The sequence below is a fragment of the Anopheles merus genome, chromosome 2R (genome assembly GCF_017562075.2).
Source record: "Anopheles merus strain MAF chromosome 2R, AmerM5.1, whole genome shotgun sequence".
Lineage (NCBI taxonomy): Eukaryota > Metazoa > Arthropoda > Insecta > Diptera > Culicidae > Anopheles > Anopheles merus.
In genome coordinates, this window is record NC_054082.1 from 41600998 (window position 1) to 41625414 (window position 24417).

General features: G+C 45.9%; 2 protein-coding genes across 2 annotated transcripts; both read left to right on the top strand.

The window, feature by feature from the left end:
* The first annotated feature begins 2423 nt into the window (after positions 1-2423).
* Positions 2424-24417, top strand: LOC121589196. The gene is made up of 8 exons (XM_041907914.1): positions 2424-2883; positions 6520-6730; positions 7665-8059; positions 8122-8245; positions 19637-19876; positions 20465-21498; positions 21600-24036; positions 24125-24417. Exons 2-8 carry the CDS (start codon positions 6624-6626, stop codon positions 24252-24254), a joined length of 4467 nt encoding a protein of 1488 aa, XP_041763848.1. The 5' UTR covers positions 2424-2883; positions 6520-6623; the 3' UTR covers positions 24255-24417.
* Positions 13939-18500, top strand: LOC121589197. The gene is made up of 2 exons (XM_041907915.1): positions 13939-14443; positions 17867-18500. Exons 1-2 carry the CDS (start codon positions 14141-14143, stop codon positions 17885-17887), a joined length of 324 nt encoding a protein of 107 aa, XP_041763849.1. The 5' UTR covers positions 13939-14140; the 3' UTR covers positions 17888-18500.

The following is a 24417-nucleotide window of genomic DNA, read 5'->3' on the forward strand; positions in this document are numbered from 1 at the left end:
CTTCCAAAGCAATCATCAAAAGAAGCACGAAAACAATATATCATTTAACAAATTATTTCACCATTTCGCAATGACAAAATTACGTAAAATCTTTCTGACTGTTGCGCTGCTTTTACTTCAGCTTGTACGGGACCCAAATGATGGTTATCACAAAATTCTGCTCAGCGCACCAACCTCTTTTTTCTATTTCTCTCTCTCTCTCTCTCTCTCTCTCTCTCTCTCTCTTTTATCTCTCTGCCTCATTCTCTCTGTTCATCAGTTTTACGAAGGATATATTTCATTGTGACATTGTGATTTGGGCATTCCGCTAAACGGCATCGAAACGGCTGATCACCATTCAATGGCAGCATCGCTAGAGCTCTGGCCTGTGATCTCGGTTCACTTTTACCAAACACACGCCAAAGCTTGTCGCCCTCAAGGGCAGCAGGGGATTGCCCAGCAACAGAACGTCCCACCCAGCGGGCAAAAAGATTCCCAACGGCGCATTGACCAGGTGCACGACCATCCCTTTTTGGGCCGGTTTGCCAAAAACCAGTTGAATTGATACCCGGTAGGGTTCGAGCAAGGTGTTTTTTTTTCTTTTTGCGCAAGTGAATGTCCCTCGCAAACAGAAACAGGTGATTTTTGTTGTTTCGATTTGTTGCTATCAACACAATCGCCACAATACACACAAACACACAAAGATGTACCCTTACACTCTTACACTCATACGTTGTATGATACGCGACTGCTGCTGCTGCTGCGGCTGTGGTCTAAAATCTAAAGACTTGCTTTCAGTTTAGCTGAGCACAAGCGACGAACCCGATCGACCCCGAACGGAATCGGATTCTTTTCTCCCGGGTCCGGGGTTTTCGATATGCAAAATCTCTCGCTTGCTGGCACACCTTGGCACCCCTAGCACAGTTAGCTGTTTTGGTTTGGTGTTGGTGAGCTGAGCGCTCGCCAAGTCCGCTGGGCTGGAGACGAACGGGCATCCAACAAATCCACCTTTTTCTAAGGCCCTTTTCCCGTCACGATCACCACGAACGATCTGCACGCCCCTCGCGCGGGCACCACCCATCCGGGCTCACCTACCCCTCCACCAGATACCGCTAGTGTTGGTGCCGCGTAAGCGCGAAGAATGCGCACATGAGCTCGATCTTCTCGTGAAAGGTCGGTCTTGCGAACGGGTGCAAGCGTGTGTATGGGTGTATGAGTAGGGCGCGAGCGCGCGCGAGAGCACACGCGCATTTAACCATTTATTCAGTTATTTTCTATGCGTCGCTGTTCTTCGTTCGTTCTGATTTTCTGACTTTTCGTACTCTGCCGTCTCGTTCTTGCTTTGCCGTGTGCTTCCTTCTCGTCCCGTCCGAGCCCCTCGCCATCTGTGTTTGAGGAGCAAAAGCCGGCGGGACAGTGGGTTGGGTGGGGACAGTGTCGCTTGCTCTTGGCTGCCCGTTCCGCTCGATCTCGATGCACGGCCGTTGTTTATTTCGTAAATATTCGTCAACGGGTGCCAAACCGAACGGCGCGCAACATCCCCGGGCGGAACCCAGCATCACCTAGCCCCCTGTTCGGGAGCGCTCGATTCGGGTCGAAAATTCATCGCGTGTGCAGGTTGTATGCATACCATAGCGAGAGCAACCTCGACGGAAACCGGGATCGAGCTGGTCGATCGGGGGTTGCATAAGACTTTCCAGCTTCAGCTGGCACGGTAGCAGGTTGCTGTGGCCAAGCGTCTTTTGAGCGTTCTCGATCGTGTTTTTTGTTTCGTGAATCGAACGCGTGTGTTTGTATGTGTGTGTGTGAAGGTGCTTTGAAGAATCCCATGCGCAACAATGTTGCATTGAAGAAATCCTCCGGTGCAGTAAAACAAGAAGTGTAGCTGTGTGCAACGTGTGCAACTGCAAACTTAGGCAACGACTTCGGTTTTTTTTGGTGTCTTTCTCGCGTGTAAAGTTGCCCACCAATCGCACGAACATGTCGTCGAACCCTTGCAAACACGGTGACCGGGAGAAGGATCAGAATAACAATTTCGTCAACTCGACCGCCCACGGCGGCGCGGGCATTGATCGTGAGGCGCGGGCACGCCGCATTGCATCGCGATCGGCAAGGGAAGAGCACCAGCAGCGGGAAGTGTTGCGGGGTGCTCGCAATCAGCACTACTACCACAGCCACCACCAGCAGCAAAAGTCGTCACAGACCCCATCGACAGGTGGTGGCCAGCGGGGTGAAAGAGACACCGCGCCCGGGGCCGGATGCAACGGTGGAGGACCGCAGGTGACCGCTAAAGTAATGTGGGGCAATGTCAGTGCCATCAAGGAACTGCGCGACCAGGAGCAGCAAAGCGAACGGCAGCTCGGTACGCGCGCTGCAGGACGTCGACAGTGAGTGCCTTCCCCCTTGCGCAAAGTACCTACCTACCTGCGTACGGGGAACGGCGTACACGTGTGTGTGTTTTTGTTTTAATGTTTAATGTTTTACTTCCCAAACGACTCCGGCCCATTTCAAAAAACACTCTTAGCTCGTACGGCTTGGTGAGTCCCCATCTTCCTATAGCTGCATCTTGTCTAGCTTCGCCACGTTGTGCTGTGAATAGCTAATTTTTTTTACAATAGTCAAACGGTTTCCCCACTTTACGAATGCTCTCGCTGGAATTAGGCGGACGGGAGACGTCACAAACTCTAATTCCATCTGCACAGTGTGATACTATTTGAATACGTGTATTAGATAGACAGACACGAAGAGAACGAACGAAGACGCTCGAAGATTAAATGTATGGAACGGGGTGGCGAAGGCACAGAGACTATTACTTTGTAAGTGCAGTGAACGACACGGCGGATCGAGAGAACGGTGATCTAGCAGGTGATCGCCTTTGCCTCCCGATCGGGACGGTGAGTGCAGGTGAGTTTCATATACCGTTCGGATTCTTTCTTCCACACTTATCTTACACACACTCACACACGTACCGGGACGTGCCGCGGGGCCGTTTAACACGGGTTTCGCGTGTCAGAGGAACAAGATGGGAACGTCTTGGGAGCGTTGAAATGTAGGTCAGCGTGTGTTGTGGTGTGGTAGAAAAATGCTAACTGCTTTTATTTTTTCTATGCGATGATTTTTAATTTTTGTTTTTGTCACAAGGCATAAAGTTCTCATACGTACAAATGCGAAGTAATTATTTCAGCAAATATACATTTTGTTTTTAAATTTTATATGAGTTGAAAACAATGTACATTATTTAAAATACAATCGTTGCCATCAAATAATGGCACAAATTCACTAATGATTGCATCATGGTGACTCCCTATGGCATATTAACTCTATGCTGACGTTTAGTATCACTCTTTAAACGCAACATAATAAGAATAATTTCAATAAAAGTATTAATAATAACAACTTAATATTTATTACATCATTAAAATACATACATTTCAATTAATAGTTAATTAATTATGATTGGTACCAAGATTCGTGGTTCGCGATAATTGCGTGGTTCAATACATTAATTTCAATAGATCGGCAAAGTAAACAGCGTTTGTGTGTGAGGAAACACGTCATTTAAAAATAAATGTATCAATTCAGAATTAATCTTCTCACAGACAACTTGTCATACACAAAGAGTATTTAGTTATGTATTTCTTTGTTGAATTATTGGTTTATTTATTTAATTATGTACGTTTTAATTAATTAATTAATTAATTAATTAATTATTTGTTTATTTATTTATTTATTTATTAAATTATTTATTTGTTTATTTATTTATTTATTTATTTATTTAATTACTCATTTAACGTACTATTTGGATAGCCTTCGTTGTGGCCCAATAAACTAACGTAAATAAACTATCTTAACACTATCTTCTTCTTTTTTGGCAACAACTGTTCTCGGTCAAGGCCTACCTGTGCCACAACTGGACTTGGTTTTCAGTGCCACATAGCGGGATAGACAGTCCTACGTATGGGGACACGGTCTATTCGGGGCTTGAACCCATGCCGGGCATGTTTTTAAGTCGTCCGAGTTGACGACTGTACCACCAGACCAGCATCTCTCTAACACTATCTACTTAACAAGATAACATTAATTAGGGTCAAGATCGATTGACGTATCAATAGAACTGTGAGCCATATGTATCCATTACAGCTATAAAGTCCCCTCCTACGGTCAATACTTATGTGTTCATAGGTTAAGATCTTGCCAACAAATCTGGAGTATCGATGTTGTGTGTTAGAATTTGTGCCACATATACACTCTAGTTAGTTATGCAGTTAAATAGTTGAATAGTTAAATTATATCTATGATTGTACAAGAATATTATCATACTCTCGCCACGCCCAAAAAAATACCTCTACGTGCCCTATTGAAAATGAAAATTGGCAATACATTTTATTATACAAGCAAATTATAATTTAAAATCTGTAGCTGTATGTTAAGTTTTAATATTTGCGGCATTGACTACTTTTTATTGTTATGCTTTGTCTCGTTATTTAACGGCTTCGCGCTCGCCAACACTAACCTAGCACTCAGCTCGCTTCGCCAGCAGCGAAGCAAGGGTGTCGAACTCATGGTAGGGTTTCACCAGAAGCGAGCTTTGAAATTAAACGAGACTGTTCAGAAACACGTTTGAGGTACACATAAGAAAAAATAATAAATTACACTAAATCAAAAAAGCTTCTTATCATACTTGTTTTTATTTTTTAAATATTTAAGACATCAGATTCGAGATTTATTGCTATTACTTTTTCATGGTTTCATAAATGAATGATAATGTTAAAGTATTTTTTGCAACAGAAATTACCGAGTGGTATTCAAAAGTCCGGAGTGATTTTCAATCCTTAAATGAATATTTAATAATCTCAATTTAAGCTGCATAACGTTACGGCACTTCAAATCAAACTATTTACATTCGTTCCACAACAGTCTTTACCGATTAGGAAAATGTCGCACTGATCGTTTTTAAACAGCTTTATCAGCGAAAATCTTTCTACCAAGTTCATTCCATTAACAAAAACAAAACAACTGTTTCAACTCTAATGGGCGAAAAAACGTCCAACCGGCACGACACCATAACGTGTTTTTGCGGTTGCTTATATCACTTTCTTCGCATGTGTCTTCGCGCCCTTGTTCCGGAATGATCGCGGAGCAGCATTTAATCGGTCGTTTGCTTCCTTCGCTCGTGCTGCTTCTACCGGGCGTTTGTGGTTTTGCGTGTTGCAGATTGGAACCACGCTACCACTACTTCCTGCTACAGCTTGTACGTTTCGCCCGCGCTAGCACAGGTACCTACCGTCGCTGATGGGCTTTTAAAAGACTCATCTGAATAATTTGCGACACACCGCTACGGGAGGTGACGATCGGCTTTATAATCATCGTCGTCGTCGTCGTGCCAGCCACAGGGGCAAAGCATTGCGCCCCTTTTGCTCTCATCATATTTCTATGCCAGCAAAGGGAAATGAGGTGAAATTATGCCGTTTCACCGTGGCACGGGCCGTAGGTGCCTTCTCAGGACGTTAAGATGTGTAACTGCTCTTACCGGAACACACCCAAACAGGAATTCAATTGGTTCGTGCACCCGTTGTGTGGTGGGGCCGCGAGCGTCACGCAGCTGAGGCTGATGACGATGATGATTCTGATGCTGATGATGGTGAAAATAATGACAGTAATGATCGTGCCGAGGATGATCACCGCAAGGAAGGAGACATCCGCCGCAGGAGACGCTGTCGGGTCGATTTATGGGTCAGTCATTCTCCAGACTAAGTCAAGTTCAAACGCAACGAAGAGTGCGCCTGTGGGAGTTTCGCAGCGTTTGCCTCCGGAGTCTGCTTGGAGCGGTAGCGCATCCTCTGGAAAGGTGTTTGTGCTTAGGTGTTGAGAGTTTTTAGTAGTTGGTTCAGCAGAAGTTATTTGTGACTGTTGTGATAGCTGGGGATAAAACTATTGTCGTGTTTTTAGCGGAAGGATGACAGAATAAGTTGTTAGTTTGTTTGTTTCGTTGTGTTTAAACATGAATTCTAAAAGCGACCCATCTATAGTATAAAATATGTTAAAGGAACAATCTGGAAATCGTGTGTGTTGAAGTGTATTTTATCGATAGATTGTTTCAGTAATCATTTGGTTTCAGATTATATTAATCTAGAAAATGTTGTTTGAAGCATAGTGAACGACAGGTTAAACATACGCAATGGTGCTAATATTTTTCGTGATGTACAAAAATAAATTTCAAACATGCATATTGTATAGTTATAGTGTGTCATGTTACAACAATAGTTTAGAGATTTTTAAATAAAACTTGAAAATGTATGTGGTTCAACAAAAACACTTTTTTCAGATCTGTTTTCAGATCATTAAACAGATTTAGTCAATTCTTAGTTTTTTCTCATTTTATGAACATAAAATAAAAACATATGATACTTTGCTTCCTTGTCTAGTTCATTAGAACAGATCCCTTTTTCATACCTTTGACGATTATTATTGGTTGATTGCTCTTCACCCAAACCCGTTCTTATTATCAATAATAGTATCTCATTATTGTTTGCATTACAGCTAGCGGTGTGCAGTTTTCAATTGAAGGCCTTCCATCAATTGCGATCAAACATTGATTAAACACATTAAAAACTCTCATAAATCGGTCAAGCCACCCATGTGGAATGGCGACAAATCATCGACAAATGAGGGCAATAAAACGAAACGCCCTCAGTGACACGACACAACGATCCGATATGACCTCAACAAAGACAACAGCGACACTCAAGTGGTAAGTGCAAATTGTAGACTAAGGAATGGGGTTTTTGGTAGCGTGGGGTGAAATGTTTGCCATTTTATCGCTTGCTCTGTAATAAACATACTTTCTCTACATCAAGCAACGGGCACTAATTAAAATCCCTTATGACATATAAAAAAGCATAGTTTCACAGGCGCATTTGAAAAGTATTTAGATACTTATTCATGTCCTGTATCAGTGATGCTATGTCTTCATTAAACTCCCATGATTTTCAAAATGTTTCCTCATTCCCGTCGAACATAACAATAAAATGAAATGTTTTGCTTTTCGTATAATTTAACTGATGCTATGCGCAACAATTCAAAACTGTACATCATAAACAATAAACAAGCAACCAAAGGGTCAAACACAGTCCGAGCTGTCGGAAAGCGGGTGTGAAATGCTTACTGTGAGCAATTTTTAACCCAAAACAGTTACCTCACACCGGTGGCCATTGCCGGGTACAGAGTACTGGTGAAATGGTACAGCACAGCGCCGCGTTGTTTCAATTAAGTCTGCGCCTTTTGTTTTGTTAGATTTTACGGCTCTTTACGTGATTCATCGCAGCTTTCGCTGTGCCGACTCGGGCTTTGTTGTGGCGGGTCGGTCGGATTAGGTACCGTGCGCGGGCATGCTCGTAGCGTTGCAAAGGGGCACGAGGCACGTGCATCTATCGGCATCGGCTAGCTGCACGTCTTACTATCGCCGCCAGCACGAGCACGAAGGGAATGAAAGTAAAAGTATCTTCCATTTGTTAAGCTTGGCGCGATGGCTTTCATAACTTACACAACAGTTATTTATAATATTCTGAGAATCGTATGCTATGGCCGACTGAATGACATTAATTCAGTGCTCTATTGAATAAAGTATCAAATCCACTGCTCTTACTAATATAATTTTTTTTTCCTTTGGTATCTTTTTTGTCTAGCAATTCCCGGATGTGTTTGTGGTTTATGCTTTGGTATCTATGTTGCGCACTTTCCTCGGCACAAGAACTCTCCCTCGTAAGCCACTCGACCGATGAAAACCAGTTAAAAACCGTCGATCCAAGTACGGAGATCAGTGCTGATCTTCCACTTCCAATCGTCATGTTGCCGATCGATGCCAATCAAACCAACCACGATACCTTGGAGATAACACCAAGACGACACAAAACTCGACGAAAGGGCACAGGTAGCAGTGGTAGCAGCAGCAGTTCGCATCGTAGCAAACCGAAAAAACGAAAAAATGCCATGCAGCTGGCATTGCAATCGGCCGCACGCAAGGGCCTGGAAGCGATGATCGAGCTTTATGATCGAGCTGAGCCGAATCTGTTGAAACGAGGTAGGGATGTTTCTAGGTTCGTTATTACAAGCATGCTATCAATAACGTGTCATTTGTTTTAGGTGCTGTTTTGGACGCAAACGATCCAGGTGCACTGTTGGCGCAGTTTAGTGCCTCGAACCAGACGGAGATGGATGCCAAAGCCGCCTACGCAACCCTTATCGCTGCGAAAACGTTCAAAGAAAGGTATTTCACACTCTTAGTTACACTTTCTCTTTCTAGGTGAGTTTAGATCTCATCGGTTCTATCATTTGCTAATAATCAATGATCATATCAACTCCTTGTTTCTTTGCCACAACAATAGGCAAAGTAATAGAGATGCTTTTATTAATGAATTCTATGGATTTATTAACTGTTTGGAACAATCATAAGACACTATGGATTCCAGTTTCAAATACGAAATTCATATGTCGAAACCTACTGTTTAAAAGTAAACGGACTACAGTTATGATTAACAATTTTGAGTTTCAGTTTTCAATTTTCAGAGCTTTTGTAGAAGAATTGGCGAAGAATCAAACCAATCTAATATTGCATAATTTGAGATGGCGTTATTGAACGATATAAAAATATAATTTAAGTTTAAGAATCAGTTTTCACTCGAAAAATTAGGGCGATTAGTTCACTTTAAAAATTCACCACCTAGTTTGGATTTAGATGGGTTGTTTATACATTTTGAAGTTATCCTTAAATAACCAGGGATCTTAAGTGTTAAGAAAATGAAACAAAAACATTGAAATTTTCATACATTCAGAAACATTTATTTTTTATTTTGAATCATCACTTCAGAAATGATGGGTGGATGTGAAGAGAAAATCTTTCTCAACACGAATCAAATGAATCAACGTTCGCTCCTCTTAATCCATTGTCAAGGAAAGAGGGGGGACTCATCATTATCATCATTGACATCATCATCTTTGCAGCACGCTGCTGTATTAATTTATAATTTGTAACATATTTATTGACACACATATGCGTTTACAAACATTTTTGGGTGTAATGCAGAAAAAGATCAAACAAGGCTTGCTCATAAAGCTCTGTTGCAATTCAAGCTTAAGTTGCACAAACAAACATGAATTATATCAGGAGACGTGACCATTTCAAAGCTCAATGAAGAGTACGTGGTAAACGAATTTCATGCCCCACAAAGGTCTCTATCGGTGCGATATAGTATCATAGTTAAATATGTACTAGCCTAGGAAAAAACGATTCCCTGTAGCTCGGGTACACGTCAATTACTCACGTACGAATAGCGATATATGCGATGTTGTCCAAGCAAAAAAAAGGTTCTACATTTCGTATACGCACCATTTTTCTCGACCCTGTGTCTCGATCATCAGCCACCCGAGTCACACACGCACGTTTGACCTAAAAGCGGAGGCGGTGTGGGAGGAAAAATCAATGCACCCCAAACAAATGGCACTACCAATGCGCACACGTACCTGTATTGATATCATTTCAATATGAACCTGATAGTGTCTGGTTTTCGTTCAGCACGATTTGGCTGAACCGCGTGATTTGGCTCTCGAAAACAGAACCACCACGCTACGCACTGGCGCAATAGAAGGGCGCACACACTTTAACGTCTGCGCAACCATTCGGATCGACGCAAGTGGTACGTACGGCGTACAGCGCTGTCCGCTGCATATTGATTACTGAGCGAAGCAACGCTCACCCCAAAAGCAGCAGTGAGTAGGCGAGCAAAAAATAATGAATGATTGTTTCGCTAAGGAGTTCAACAATTTCGGTGTTTGTGTTTTGGGGCCAATACTCATTTGTTTCATAATTAAATGTGCGGCCTGTGGGTGGGTTGGGGCAATGTTTCGCTATTTGTTTTTTTTTTTTGCGCAATTAGTAAACATGGTGTATTAGTATTCAAATATCTTAACAACCTTTGCTGGTGTAGCTTTGTTTGCCGCTCCACGGAGAGGCGAAGGGGCGTCAGTGCAATGGTCGGTGTTTGCTATGCTTTGCTTATTTAATTGCTCAGTCGAGTTGCTCCAGTTGCAAAGTGGTCTCGTTTGGCGATCGTCATCGACGTGCAGAAGTGGATTGAATTTGAATTTGCATGAAACTGATGTCCTTATTAAGTAAAGCGATAACCTTTATTACGGCTGTGGAGAGCTTTGTAGAGCACATAAAAAATGCATTTATTTAAAAAAATATCTATGAAGAAAAAAGTCAACCACTTAAGTATATTATTGATTCACAATTTAAAGAGGTAGTCTAAAGTGCTCTTCTTTTCCTGGAAACTCATGACGAGCTTATTAAAAAAACAGGAACTTATTTCATCAAGCAACAATGTTTGTCATGAAACAAACCCATCTTCATGGCTTTCCTGCCACAATGCAGCACAACGAAGCTCCCACACGAGCTGGCACGCTATTTGCATGGTTCACAGGCCCCTCCGATTATTAAAAAACTAATTGAAGCGAAATGAAATACTGACAACCGCCACAAAAGGCGCTTATTATCAGTCGTGCAAAAGTTCAAACTCTGCCAGAGTTCATTTTACCCAACCGCATCGATATGATGAAAGCAGCAAGCACCCCTTTCCCCTTACATTGCCGTGGTATTCAACCCTATTTCACACCCCAAGAAAGCTGTTCGAATTCCTCGATGGTCGCCGGGTCCACACTTGTCTGCAACGCAATTACACACGATCTCTGCTGTTTTTCTGCAACTATATCAAACCAACCACCATCGCCCGTCTGCCGATAGGGCTTTGGCGGGGTATTTTTCTGTGTGTGTCGCTTGTCCTTCCTTTCGCCACGACAAATTGTGATGGACAGCTAGACCAGTAGTAGTGAAACATAGTTTTGCATGCCATGTGTCAAGGCACTTGAGCATCGTGCGAGCAAACGATGTTGGAAAATGTCTCTCCATCGCGCTTCTATCGCACTTACTGTCTATCTCTCGGCTGAACGGTCGGCCTACCCGCAATGAGGCAGGCATGAGTTTTTCCCGACCAGTGGTTTCATAACGCTCCGCTTCACTATCAAACTGGAGGAATGAAATGAGGCTGGGCGGGAACAACATCCACCGTTTTTGTCATGGACCATCTTCGAAGATATTGAGTAATGGGTTTTCCTATATTTTTTTTACACCCATTACACCCATTATGCGACTACTAGCGACCGTACAAAGCGGCTGGAATTTCTAGCGCGGGAAAAAAACAGTATCTGCTGCCCTATACAATAAGCAAGATGGTTAGGTCGGCACATCGTGTACTGATAACCTGTGAAGGTGGCAGTGTTGTATATTTAAAAAAAAAAAAACATTCAAACTGTTGTTACCAAAGGGTATGACATGGTACAGCTCGCTCAGGTTGCATAGGATAGAGATTAAAAACAAACGGTAGCATTGGCATTTAGGTTGCCCATAAATAATTATTGCTCTTCGTTTTTACGTAAGAACGCGTATTAAGCTATACATAGTTTTATTAACATTTTGTAATGTTTGATAACATCTTGTTTTTGGAAGAATTTGTGCCATCTTGCATGTTGCCTATACCAAAATGAAATGCTTTAAGGCTGCATAATAACCGTCAAGTCTGTTCTTTGAACTGGTTTCTTGCAATCGAGATTGATTGTAAATTTCACACGCTTCAACAAGCCATTATTGTTTATATTGGTTTGATAAACATGGGAAACATTTATTGAAAAACTCAATAAAACGCTCGGGAAATCTATCGCCAAATGACTTAAGCTTGAGCAACATAATACACTTTCTTTTCGCAATGTGACTTCAGTTTTCCCATGCATTATTGCAGCTTACCAATGCGTTCACAATCCGATGAACTCTTCCTGCACAAACTGAGCTTTTGATCTAATCAAATCATAACTCCCACACTCACGCACACAGATGCATGAGGTTTTCCCTCCATTTCTTGAGCTTGTGAGCAAATCAAACAAACAAACTTGATGCATCACCATCCTCCCGATGCATGGAGGCAGTACTCGCTCGCTCGTCAGTGAAGAAGTCAGCTATTGTTCAAAAAAGTGATTCCGTAAATAAACAATGAGCAAACAATGCCGTTAGCATAAAAGTGCATGCCCACACGAGCCGAGCATATTTTTTGTTTGTTATTATTTGGATTTTCGAATTTGTTGGGTTATGATTGTTTCACAGCCGTCTCGCGCTCGGTCGCTTCCTCGGCGAGGGTCTCGTGCGTGTCTACCTGCCCAAATAGATACACCACCACCTTGCCATTACACAATGCCCACAGCAAACGGACACGGCAAGACAAACAAACGCACCGCACAACAGCAGCTTCATAACGATGAGAACCTTACTTTCCCATATGGGACCGTAGGGGATCCGGTAAGGTAGGGCGAACACAAAAGCGAAACTCATGAAGCAAACAAATAAAAACGCAGCTCCAAACCATGATGCCAAAACGGCGGCAAAGAAGAATTCATCACGCAAACCGCTTAAGCGTCATCATCAAAACAGGCCTAAAACAGGCGAGAGGCTTTTCACACCCGCGATTGTCTGTTCCCGGGGGTAGGGGTGGGTGGCCTGGAGGGCCTTTTTTTCGTTAATCTTTGAATGATGCAAAAACGCGCTGGGAGGGAAAAACGACACATAACTGAAATAAAATTATGAGACCCACTGCACTGAGCACAGGCGGCGGGATCAGGCAAACAGCGATGGGACCAAACAAATAAGTTGCGTTCGGTAGTGCCTACTATGAGGTTGACGGCGGGCTGTGAGCGATCGTGGCACAGGGAGGGAAGCTGGCGCAGGCATTATTAGTTGATTACGGTGTGCCTTATGGTATTGCAATCGGTCGTTGTGAGATGATTCAATTATGAAGCACAAAGCATCGGTTGTAAAAATAAAGACTTCTTGTATTATGGTAATGCGCAGATGCAAGAATGATCTCAAAAGATCACTTTTACAGTGTAGGCTGTGACTAAAAGATGCTCTAAGTTAGAACAAGTTTTTGGGTAGGTTACCAGTTTCAACCCATTTCACTTCACTCAACCACGGCAAAACCTTCCTGCCTTTCCGCTTGGTAAGGCTTCCAGCAACGAAGGCTTCCGCGTTACGTTGTGTCACTCGTCTAATGGCTGTGTTCGCTTTTCCACAGCTCGCACTTCCCACCAGGCAGCGGGAATCGCGCGAAACCTTTCGATACATTTCTAATGTCTCCGTTTTGTCTTTGATTTCAAATTGCACAGCAAAACCAAACACAAATATAATTTAAACTCTCCCAACCTACTTACCCTACCCGCAGGTTGACACACAACGCTAAACTAATCCATCTGTCTATCCCCGCTCTAAGAGTTCGCGTCAAGAGCCACTTAATGTTCGCTTGTCTCATAACGATCCGACGTTCGGGAGGGAGCACTTGGGGTGCAATTTACTACTTGATTGGTACCATTTCTGCGATTGATTGGTTGGTGCCTGCACGGACTACCGGTAGCGGTTGAAAAGCAAGGCACCGTCCAACCGGACCAGACGATCGGCGACCCACCGACGACCGACATTCGCAAATATATCCGGTGGAATAATCTTTTAGTGGACCGATCGTAAAAACAAATCAACACCCGTGCCAGATGCAGCTGGTTGGGTTGATGGGAAAGGGCAGCCCAGGGAACGGGAAAGCGAAAACAGCCGATGTGGTCCTTCCACCACAACCGGAGGAAACCGTATATTATGTGATTTGTGTTATGTCGAAGATGATTAACGGTTGCTCGGTTCGGTTCCGATGCCGGACTGCGAGGTAGCTGGATGGATATTTGCATTTCCGCGTGTATCGAACGAGTTTGCTGCTGGTTATTAATTTCACCATCGAGTCAAACAGTGCACGACGGTCACATTATCTTACTTGTTAATTTAATCAACTGTGTACTTTGTTGTGTTTTAATCGCAACAGGCCTGGTGGAGTTTTTAATTAGATATTTGGTAGTTTCTTGCCATAAAAAGAAACTGTTCGTGTTTCATCACCTTCGCCGGTATTTATGTTTTTGTTTGCAAACCGCTGCGGGTACGACTACTCTTTGCAGCATCTAAAAAAAAAGCGCACCACAGTCGCAAACACTGCACTGTTCAAACGGTTCCCCTTGCTTTCCAATAATGGTAACTCCAAAAAGAAAACAAGTCAAACCAGTGTGTGATTCAATGATGCAAATGGCGAACATCTTCACATCATCACCACCCGTACACCCTGCCCAGAAGATCCATCGATTCGAGTACCGTTCGAACACCTCCAAACGCGGGCGCGTATGGACCGAAAAGCAACAACGAACCAAAAAAAAGCAACCAACCCAGCATGCCATAAGAGCCACTCCACAGCGACAAGCATGTGTTACGGACGTCGAACCGACCGAAAGACTCCGCGCTTTGAGAGAGGTTACAATCGCGGCACCAAACGGCGATGTGAGTTCGATGAATTAATTCTCACCTTATGTAAGGACCACCCCCCATATGCACAAGCACTTTCTCCCACACACACACACACACACGCGCACAAGGGAGGGAAGCAGTTTTCGGCGGAGTAAGTTTTTAGTTTTCCAACCACCCCCGACCGCCCTCTTTCCCTGTGGGCCGCATGTGATGCGCTTTGCCATGATTGCTGATAACCTCATCTCGTCCCTTCGCTTGGCAGTCGAAAAACAGGTTACGACGAACTGGAACCTGAATCTCTTCACCACAGCCCGGTACGCTTTTCCCAGCCGCATGCTCCGCGAGCAAGATCGGATGGCCAGCTTTGGAGGGTTTGAATGCTCCAAAGCATTACGTTACGTAGCGGAAGTATCGTGTTGCAGACTGTGTAACTGTGTTTCATCGCGCCCCGACACGTTGGGGGAGATGGTTATGTTGTGGGCTCGCTGCTCGATCCCGCATCGGACCGCTTCTTCAGCGCTCCAATGACACAAGCATTCACAGCAGCCGCCTCGGAGGAGGTTTCGGTGCTTTGCGCACATCGATCCAACAACATACTCTTTGCCATTTTGGTTTTCAAGATTCACATCCTCTTGAGCCTAGTTTTTTTTTTGCCTTCTTAAGAGGATTCATCGGCACCGGTTGTGTCATAGTGGGTTGATCCAATAAATAGCTCACCTTTCTTTTTTTTTTGCTGCAAGAAACACAACAAATCTCTCAGTTTGACGATATATGTAGCGCACGAAGTAAGGCTAATGGATCTGTGCCTTATGCTAAGTGGGCTTAAAAAAAGCAGGAAAATCCCAATAACAAATTTCACGCTTGTCGGTGACAAGCTAATATTAGCTTCTTCATTCGTTGAGCCGTAAAGCTAACACACAAAAAAGTCACGGTGTGAAATGTGAAAATGTTACGACCTGACAAAAATCATTCCCGGTTGCATCTTACGAAATGGATTTCAAATTCAAATTTTGTTTTGGATTTAAAAGTCAACTTAGAAGAGTAATTTCTGAATGATAAAACCATATATAATTTTGATATTAAATAATTATTGCCCATCATTTCCATGAAAAGAGGTTCAGCACTCCAGATGGTACATTTATCATACTCTCCCAGCGTTCGCATACGATACGAGCTCTGATCTCAATCCACCCATTGTGGAGCAGCGAAAGAAAAACAGAGATAATTTCCCCCAAAAAAAACATTCGGCCTCCAGAGTACGAGGTCGCTTGCGGAACCGATCGTTAAGTCGGAAGATCGCTCGCTCGCATCTGCATAATTGCATTAGGTGCGCTCCGATTTGTTGACCGAAAAAGTAATAAAAAAACACTCACACATTATTGAGCCACCCACTTGGGGGCAACCCAATTGACGCACTCGATATGTTTTCCCGTCAATTATAGCCTCCCTTCCCTGGCCGTCGTCCTCGTTTTATGATCCAAAACGATCGTACCCGGATTGTACGACCTGATTTGGCCTTTCTTTTGCCTCGCAGTCCTCTTCCCCTTCGCCCCTCCAGTGGGCATCAAGTACCGGCAAAGCCTTTCAAGACACTTTCTATTTCCGGCCATCGGCGGACCACGCGCTGCAGGCAGCGGGTAGAAAGTAGTCTGCCATCGCCGTTTCCTTGACGGGGTGACCACCGCAGCATCCGGAGGCATCCGCTGCATCAGGCACTTTCCAACTGGCCCAACCTTCAACCGGGACGGGAATGGGTAGAGCGGGAGACAAGGGGGCTTTGGCAGGCTTTCTCGGTGAACTGGAACTGCTAGGCTGCGCCGAGGCCATTTTCTCTTTGCGATTCTGATACACTCATCTCAATACCTGCGCAAGAAGAGCGTACGGGTGACCGCAAAGAGCAAAAAAAAACCAAGACGATCGCAAAGGCTGCGCAAAGGCAAATACATCGTAGCCTTCGCGCGGTGAAACTTTCTCGTTTCGTTTTTCTGTGTTTTTGTCGAGTTTTCCTGCCCCAAAGTTCATGCTCTCTCGCACGGCGGTGCGCGCAAAAGGTCTTGCACTTTCTTTTCTCCGCTGGTTGTGGTTGCACCGCAGTGGAAGGGTGACGCGTTTGGTTTGGGCGACGCATGGCAAAGCCCACGCGGCCACTGACCCAAAAACAAGTCACTCCACGGCATGGGTGCCGCTGGCGGGCTGGGTGAGAGGAAGTTTAAACGGCTTCTCACCGTGCCGAGTCTCCCGATGAAGGGGCGGATTGCTTTAATTGAATATGGGCGCTTGTTTGTGTGGACGAACTGGCGTGACGGACCTGATGGATGTTGTGTGTCCGGCTAGCTGTCAAATGTTGAGTGACGCGATTGAAAGGGAAATAACCTACAGGCGGGGTTAAACAATGGAGGTAGATGAATGGTTGGTAAACGGGCATCAGTAATGTATTATCTTTCCTTCGGTTTGAGCATACATATGCAACCAACAGCATGATCGGAGATAACGGTACGTGCACGTTTAAATTCGAATTAGTTTATTTAATTTGTTCTTAAAATACCCTGAAATGAGCTTCGATCAATATTTAAATCTATAAATAATTCGCAAAAATGCTTTAAACGACTCTAAAAACAGGACACCTCAATTCACAGTGATGCTACCTCGTGCTGTGATAGAAACTCCAAACCCTAAACTCCACCCTGCTGTAACCCACCGCACACTGGCACAGCTAGTAAGAGAAATGGTAAATAGCCTTCCTCCCGTAGCACGTTCATCACCACGTGTGCCAGTTTGCCTGCGGCGAATAGCAAACAAATCCGACCAGCCCCCGTTCGTCCCGGCTACACCATTTGTCATGCGCCACAATGCGCCCGCCCGGTTGCATCGCCCAGATCGGATCGAACCCGATCGGGGCTCAACCCTGATCTCGACTCGCGTGCAGCCAGCACGGGCTGCATTGCGGCGCGCCGGCCAATCGTGCACAAAACTACTCACCAAAATAACCGTGTCGCGTCGGTTTCGTTCGTTTCGGGATCACCGGCGTCAAGTTCAGCGCGGCGACGCGACGAGACCTTTCCGTCAAGCCGGGCACGCGCGGTTGGTGGATTTACTTGGCAGCGTCGGTGGAATTTCAATTTCACTCGTTTCGCATTGCGACTGATCAACAATTTGGCGAGCCCAGCGCATACAAGCCAAGTTTGGGGGGGTTTCGGCTGCTTAGGACGACCTCCTTACCCCGTGGATCAAGGGGACAAGGAATCGTGCTGAGGGCTGAGTCAAGAATATCCTTCATTTTCGCTACTTTGTCGTAGTGTGCTTGAGCTGCTTTGAAGAATGCAAAAACATCCCTTAATTTTCAATTTCAATTATTTTGTTTGTTGATATATTTATTAGTTTTTAAAACGTCTTTTTATTTCTTTGTACCCATTTCATTTTAATTGCATTGCTTTATTCTATTTGTCCTAAAAAAAGATCATTCCTACGAAAACGTAAACCTTAAATAGCCAGTGATGTAGCCATTTAAAGCTGTAAAATCAATCAGCCCGAAAAAGACGTAAAAAAGCAATAAATTTAGAAAGGCGAAGAAAGGAAACCGGAGCGCTTCGTGACGAAACCCTGTCGGGACCGGGTAGCCTAATGAGGATTCGGCTCCTCTAACTTGTCTTCCAAACACCGTCGATCTTAACCACCAAATCGGGGTGACTTGATTTCCCTAATTTTTTGTCCAACGGTTCAGTAAATAATGGTACCGAGACTTTATCCAGAAGAAGAAGCTGGAAAAAAAACATCCAAAAAGGTAGCAAAACGACACTACGAAAATGAAACGAATGACGGAAACGACATAAACCCGCGCGCAAAAGAAAGCACATCACACAAGACGAACTCCACAAAATGATAAAATCAGACTTAAAGAGAAAAAAGAAACTGACTAAAATACAGCAGCAGCAGCAGATCGAAATAGTACGCTCCAAAAGAGAAATTGCAATAGGTTGTGCCAGTGTCGCGGTTCACGACGATCGTCCGAGAAGACGTGTGATCGTTCACTTTCTTTCCCCGTTGCTGCGCACATGCTTATGGCGCGTTACTGGTGAAGCTTCAATTCCGGTTCAGCAACCGTTTCCGTGGTGCATCTGTTGAAAACAGAAACACACACACAAATAAAAAACCGGTGACACTCACGTACGGCTTCGCTTTGATTAGGAACGTGAGCGGGGAAAAAGTTGCTTAGGGCAGTTGAAAGTTAGAAAAAAAAGCTTTATGCCTTCTTCGTAGTGATACCATCATCACGTTCAGCACGGGAGTATTTTCCTTTCGCCCGCAAGATAAACCCCTTCTCCCCGAACCGATTAAGTAGTAGGAAATTGCAGTCATATAAGGGATGGGACAATTTCTTCGACCGTGCCTCGCTGGCTGTCCGTGTGAAAAGAGATATGTGAAACTCTGCCGAAGAAACTTCGACCGGAGAAAGATCATTTATTTAACAAGTCTGGTTGATCTGCTGGATCGTAGTGCGACGGTCAGTATCACTCTTTCCGTGTGAGTGTGTTTGTACCGAACTGTTTTCCTGCTCGTTCAGTGCATACAGTTCCCCGCTCAGTCATACACAGTCTCAAGAAACTTGCTCAAAAAAAAGCCTCGATCATCCCCACTCTTGCAGGGTGCAAAAGGGCGAAAAGATCATCCCCCAAATAAGGCAACGCGCCAGTAGGTGGGGAGGAACGAGGAAAAACACAGCCACCGTCCGTCCCCACCACACCACCAGTCTGCCAGTAGCCGAAGTGAAAAAGCGAGCCCGCGCGATCGGAAGCGATCGCCCGTCTCGGGGCGCATCGACCGTGGTGGAAAACTTTATAAATACGATCGACACGATGGTAAGCCGTGTCAGTGCGGTTCACGTTTCCTTACAGTGCGGTGCTCGTGCTCGTGCGACCCGCGAAACGCTAAAAAGCCACAGTGAACACAAGTGATCGTAGAGGGGCGGGCGTGAAACCGTAGAAGAAAGAGCGTAACCTAGAAAAGGCGGACTACGTAAAACCGCACACAACCGCGCTCAAAATGCAACCGTGGCCGAGTGAAAGTGAAAGCAGACAGCTCGTGCGGAGGGGTTCCGCTTACGCCGAGCCGGGCTGAGCGTGTTGCGAAGATGAACTCTGATTCTAATTTGACCGCAAGTGATAACTAGCGCTAATAGTTGTGATGTTTGTGACTTTTTTCACGCGCCGCGGTTTGTGCGTTCGCCAGCACCAACGTGGAGTATGTCGCGCTCGGACGGCAGGCACCGCCCAAAATATCGCTGAAGAAAACGCCGCTGGAAAAGCTGTGCCCATCGCGGGAAGCGCCACGCTGCGTGCCGGCAAGCCTGCGCTACAGGACGCACGACGGGACGTGCAACAATGCGCGGCGGCCGCGCTGGGGCTCGGCCCAGATGCCGTTCCATCGGTTTCTGGCGCCGGAATATCAGGACGGCGTCGAGGGCATACGGTAAGTGAAAATGTGTGAATGAGCTAGTTAGAAATTAACTTTGTGAAATGTGCATATTGTGAAGTTGTACTTGGAAAAGAAGCACCCTCAGTGATTAGATAATTTCCGTTGAGTTCAGTGGATGCAAGATTTCAAAGTATCTAAAACACCAGCAGTCATCATAAAATCAACTAAATGTTACTAAGTTATCATACAGAAAATGACATTAATAGAATAATATCAATTTTGACGAATTTCTTGCAACTCAACCCATCTTTTTTTTTCTAAATAGAATAAAAAAGTATTATACTGAAAAGTAACTTACTACTAATTACTAATTACTAAAAATATCAAAAAATTTAAGTTTGAGATATCCAGCTTAATTTAAATGTTATTGAGATTCATCTCATTTATAGATATAATAAGTTTTGAAAAATAACTTTCAAAGGTTCATTCGTTAGTTTTTTTCTTCCCAAAATCAAGTTACTCAAGAATCAGTTAAAAGATTTTCGTAGGAGTTAGAGCAGTTATAGTTATAGTTATATTCGAACGAATTCTAGCCACTCTGAAGATATGCTAATTTTGCTATCGTTCTCTTCCATCATCCAGGCGGTCCGTTACTGGTGCAACGCTACCCTCGGCCCGCTTCGTCAGCCTCGTGGTACACGGCTCGCGCAACGAAGAAGCGCCCGTGACGATGATGCTGGCCCTCTGGGGACAGCTGATCGATCACGACATTACGGCCACCTCCCAACCGCGCAGCATTAACGGTTCCACGCCGCGCTGCTGCAACGGCGGCGAAGAGAGTACCCATCCCTCCTGCCTACCAATCAAGGTCCCACAGGACGACCCCTGGCTGTCCCATCTCGGTGTGCGCTGTCTGGAGTTTCTCCGCTCTGCCCCGGCCCAGCGGCGCGACTGTCTCCTATCCTGGCGCGAGCAAACCAACCAGGCCACCTCCTTCCTGGACGCATCGCCCATCTACTCGAGCAATCCGCGCTCGTCCGACAATGCACGGATCTTTCGCAACGGCATGCTGCTGTTCGGGCGCGGGCCACCCCACGAAGACGTCTGCTTTCGGGCGGCGCTTGCCAATCAGTGCATACGGCCCGGTGACAGCCGGAGCGGCGAGCAGCCGGGCCTGCTGATGATGCACATGATATGGGTGAACGAGCACAACCAGATCGCGACGCGGCTCGCCGACATTAACCCGCACTGGAGCGACGAGAAGGTGTACCAGGAGACGCGGCGCATCGTCGGCGCACTGTTCCAGCACATCACCTACCGGGAGTTTCTGCCGCTGGTGCTCGGGAAGGAGGTCTGCCGGCTGTTTGACCTGGAGCTGGAGACGAGCGGGTACTATCGCAACTACGATGCCAACGTGAACCCAACCGTGGCGAACGAGTTTTCGGCCGCCGCCTTCCGGTTCGGCCACTCGCTCATCCAGAGCACGTACATGCGGGCGGATCGCCATCACCGGTTTATCGCGAACAATGTCAGCCTGCACGAGGACACTTCGGAGGGGGACTTTGGTGGGCCGGGCTCGCTGCACCGGTTGCTGCGCGGCATGGTGAACCAGCGGGCACTGAAGCGCGATGAGTTCATTACGGCCGAGCTGACGAACCATCTCTTCCAGACCAAAAGTAAGTGCAGGGCGAATGGTTTAAAAGAGGAGACGGTTTAACATTCTTTAAAAACGGTCTGTACGCTAATATCGTGCTCGAATTTGCTCTTTCGCTTGCAGGTTTCCCATTCGGGCTCGATCTGGCCGCCATCAACATCCAGCGGGGCCGCGATCATGGACTTCCGGCGTACGTCAATTGGCGTGGACCGTGCGGTCTATCGACGATTAAGGACTGGTCCGACTTGGAGCGCGTCATGGGCCCGGCGTCAACGAATCGTTTGCGCAAGGCTTACCGTACCATAGATGATATTGACCTGTTTGTCGGTGGTTTGGCGGAACGTCCGGTAGTTGGTGGTATCGTAGGTCCCACCTTTTCCTGCATTATTGCGCAACAGTTTAGCAATCTGCGCAAGGGTGATCGGTTTTGGTACGAAAATCCGGGCTTTGAATCATCGTTTACCCCTGCCCAGCTCGAATCGATCCGACAGATTGGTTTTGCGCAGGTCCTTTGCCGAGCGCTCGGAGGAGGCGGTACACTGCAACCGTTTGTGTTTTTGCCGGCCGATTTTGGTCAGAATGAGAGACTTTCGTGCGAATCAAGACTGATGGCGCCGATCGATCTGACGCCGTGGAAAGAACGCGACCCATTCAACAACGACACTGGGGACGAAGACGAGGACGAAGACGAAGATGACGAAGACGATGACGAAGCGACAGTAGCTAACGGTACGGCATCTACGACCGACCTAGAGACTGCACAATCCTCGACCTTTTCCTCAACTACAACCACCACACGACGGCCCACACTGGTGGCCGAGACCTCCAGCAACGTCATCAACAAGGTAGACCTCATTACGAACGGCAACACCGGTGTACAACCGAACCGACAGCGACCTCAATCGTCGACACTGACTGTGGGACCAACCGTGATCATAAGCAACAAAGTGGACTTTACTCCATCGACATCGACGCGACCGAAACCAACGGCACAATCGTCGACCGCGACGGCCATTGACAACAAACTCGACCTGAAGGTGACGACAAAACCCACCCCGAAACGTAAACCTACCCGTAAACCGACCACAAAGAAACGACCGACAACTTCCTCTGCCACCAAACCGCTAGTGACGAGCAATTTGGACTTTTCACGCAACGTAAACGGTACGGTAACTTCGGACGCAGACTCTACCGAACGACAGCGACAACTTGCGCGCACTAAACGAGCGACGACTAATATTAGGGAGCAGGAGGCACGCTACGGATACTATCAGACACCTGCACCACCTACAGACTACAGTGACTATGACGAGGATTACAATACGGACTACGATCTACCGCCACCGTACCTTGCCTATGGCTACCATCGACCAACTACCAAGACGACGACGACTACTACTACTACGAAACCACCACCACTACCGTACGGGTACTATCCCCCATACGGAGGAGGCTACTATACGGCCCCACCGACGCCACCTCCACCTCCTCCTCCACCCAACCCTTACTTTGACACTCGCAGACCGTTACGCACCACGACCCCACGACGGCGACTGTCGGACAAACTGACGCTAAACATCGACGCACCACAGCACAATACACCACAGCGACCACGCACGTCAACGTTCCGACCACCGACCGACAATAATCCTCACAAAACACCTTCCAATAAACCTTTCAAACCATCCTCACTCGCTCAAACTTCTGTCTTTTCTGTGGACTTTAAAAGCCTTCCCACTGCGGGACGTAGCCTATACACTAACAGTAGTGCCGCTCTGAATGATACTGTCCTTTTCGCTACTGCTATTAACACTACTCTCTCCAAAGACGACTCTACTGTGCTTTCTCGAACTGCTGCTACACCCTCTGGGGTTTCCACTTCCGGGGATCTTCCTATGAAACTTTCCGAATCTTTCTCTAGCTACGATTACGACAATGACTATGACGATGCGGTACTGAATCCTACCCGACATACGTCCACTTCTACCAATGACAATGACAGTGACCGACTCACAATACTACCGCTTGACGAACATGACGGATACTTGCGACCGGAGCAGACACACTTTGAACCTCTCGTACGCCCATCCGTAGTTAGTACTGGACAGACTTACCGAAACTATTATGGGACAAACGGAACAACGCAAACAAGACACTACGCTGACTATATGAACGGACAAACCTCTGGACCGTTGTACCGAGACGCAACAGAAAACTATCACCGATACGCACCGGCTCATCACGAGCAATTACTACTAGACGACTACTCAGACAAGTACGTTGGTTTCTTACTGAACGGGGGAAAACGAGACAAGGACAATGGACCAATCCTGACCAGAACGAAACATAATCGACCGAGAATGATTGACGGCGACGACTGGACGGGCAAAGACAGTCAGCCGGACCAACGTGCAATACGTGACGACACGGGCAAAGACAGACGAACGTCGGTGACGAAACAGAAACACAAACGACCGACCAACCATCGACTGAAGACATCGACCAAAAAACCGAGTGCCATCTCGTTGGTACCATTCGTACTGCTGACCAGCATAGACAGGTACGTAAAAGCAACGACAAACGCCCTGTCCCACTAATAGGTCAACGTGGATTAAATGTAATCTTCCTTCCAATACCGTTCTCCACAGACCAGACAACTGGGTGATGTACCATTCCAAACCATCAAAACATCGCAAACCTCCGGCGGCTGTGCCACTGCTGAAGAGTGACACCTTCTCGCTTAGCGAGTTCCCTACTCCCATTGCCGACCCGGATTGAACTGAAGCGTTAGCAAACGTTTCTGTCCCACTTCCTATGCATTTCCATGACTTTCCATGACTACCTTACAGCGTATTTAACATTATTATCATCATATGGTTAACTATTTATTCCACAACTTAACATAATTTTATTGCAAGATAAATCGCATATCATATACGAA

What these genes read in the sequence shown, in the direction of transcription:
- LOC121589196 (XM_041907914.1), top strand. Translation starts at nt 6,624, where the DNA reads ATGGCGACAAATCATCGACAAATGAGGGCAATAAAACGAAACGCCCTC. An exon ending in GCCGAATCTGTTGAAACGAG is followed by an intron (nt 8,060 to 8,121) that starts GTAGGGATGTTT and finishes CATTTGTTTTAG; the next exon opens with GTGCTGTTTTGGACGCAAAC. An exon ending in GCGAAAACGTTCAAAGAAAG is followed by an intron (nt 8,246 to 19,636) that starts GTATTTCACACT and finishes TGCGTTCGCCAG; the next exon opens with CACCAACGTGGAGTATGTCG.
- LOC121589197 (XM_041907915.1), top strand. Translation starts at nt 14,141, where the DNA reads ATGGTAACTCCAAAAAGAAAACAAGTCAAACCAGTGTGTGATTCAATG. An exon ending in TCGCGGCACCAAACGGCGAT is followed by an intron (nt 14,444 to 17,866) that starts GTGAGTTCGATG and finishes TCCTAAAAAAAG; the next exon opens with ATCATTCCTACGAAAACGTA.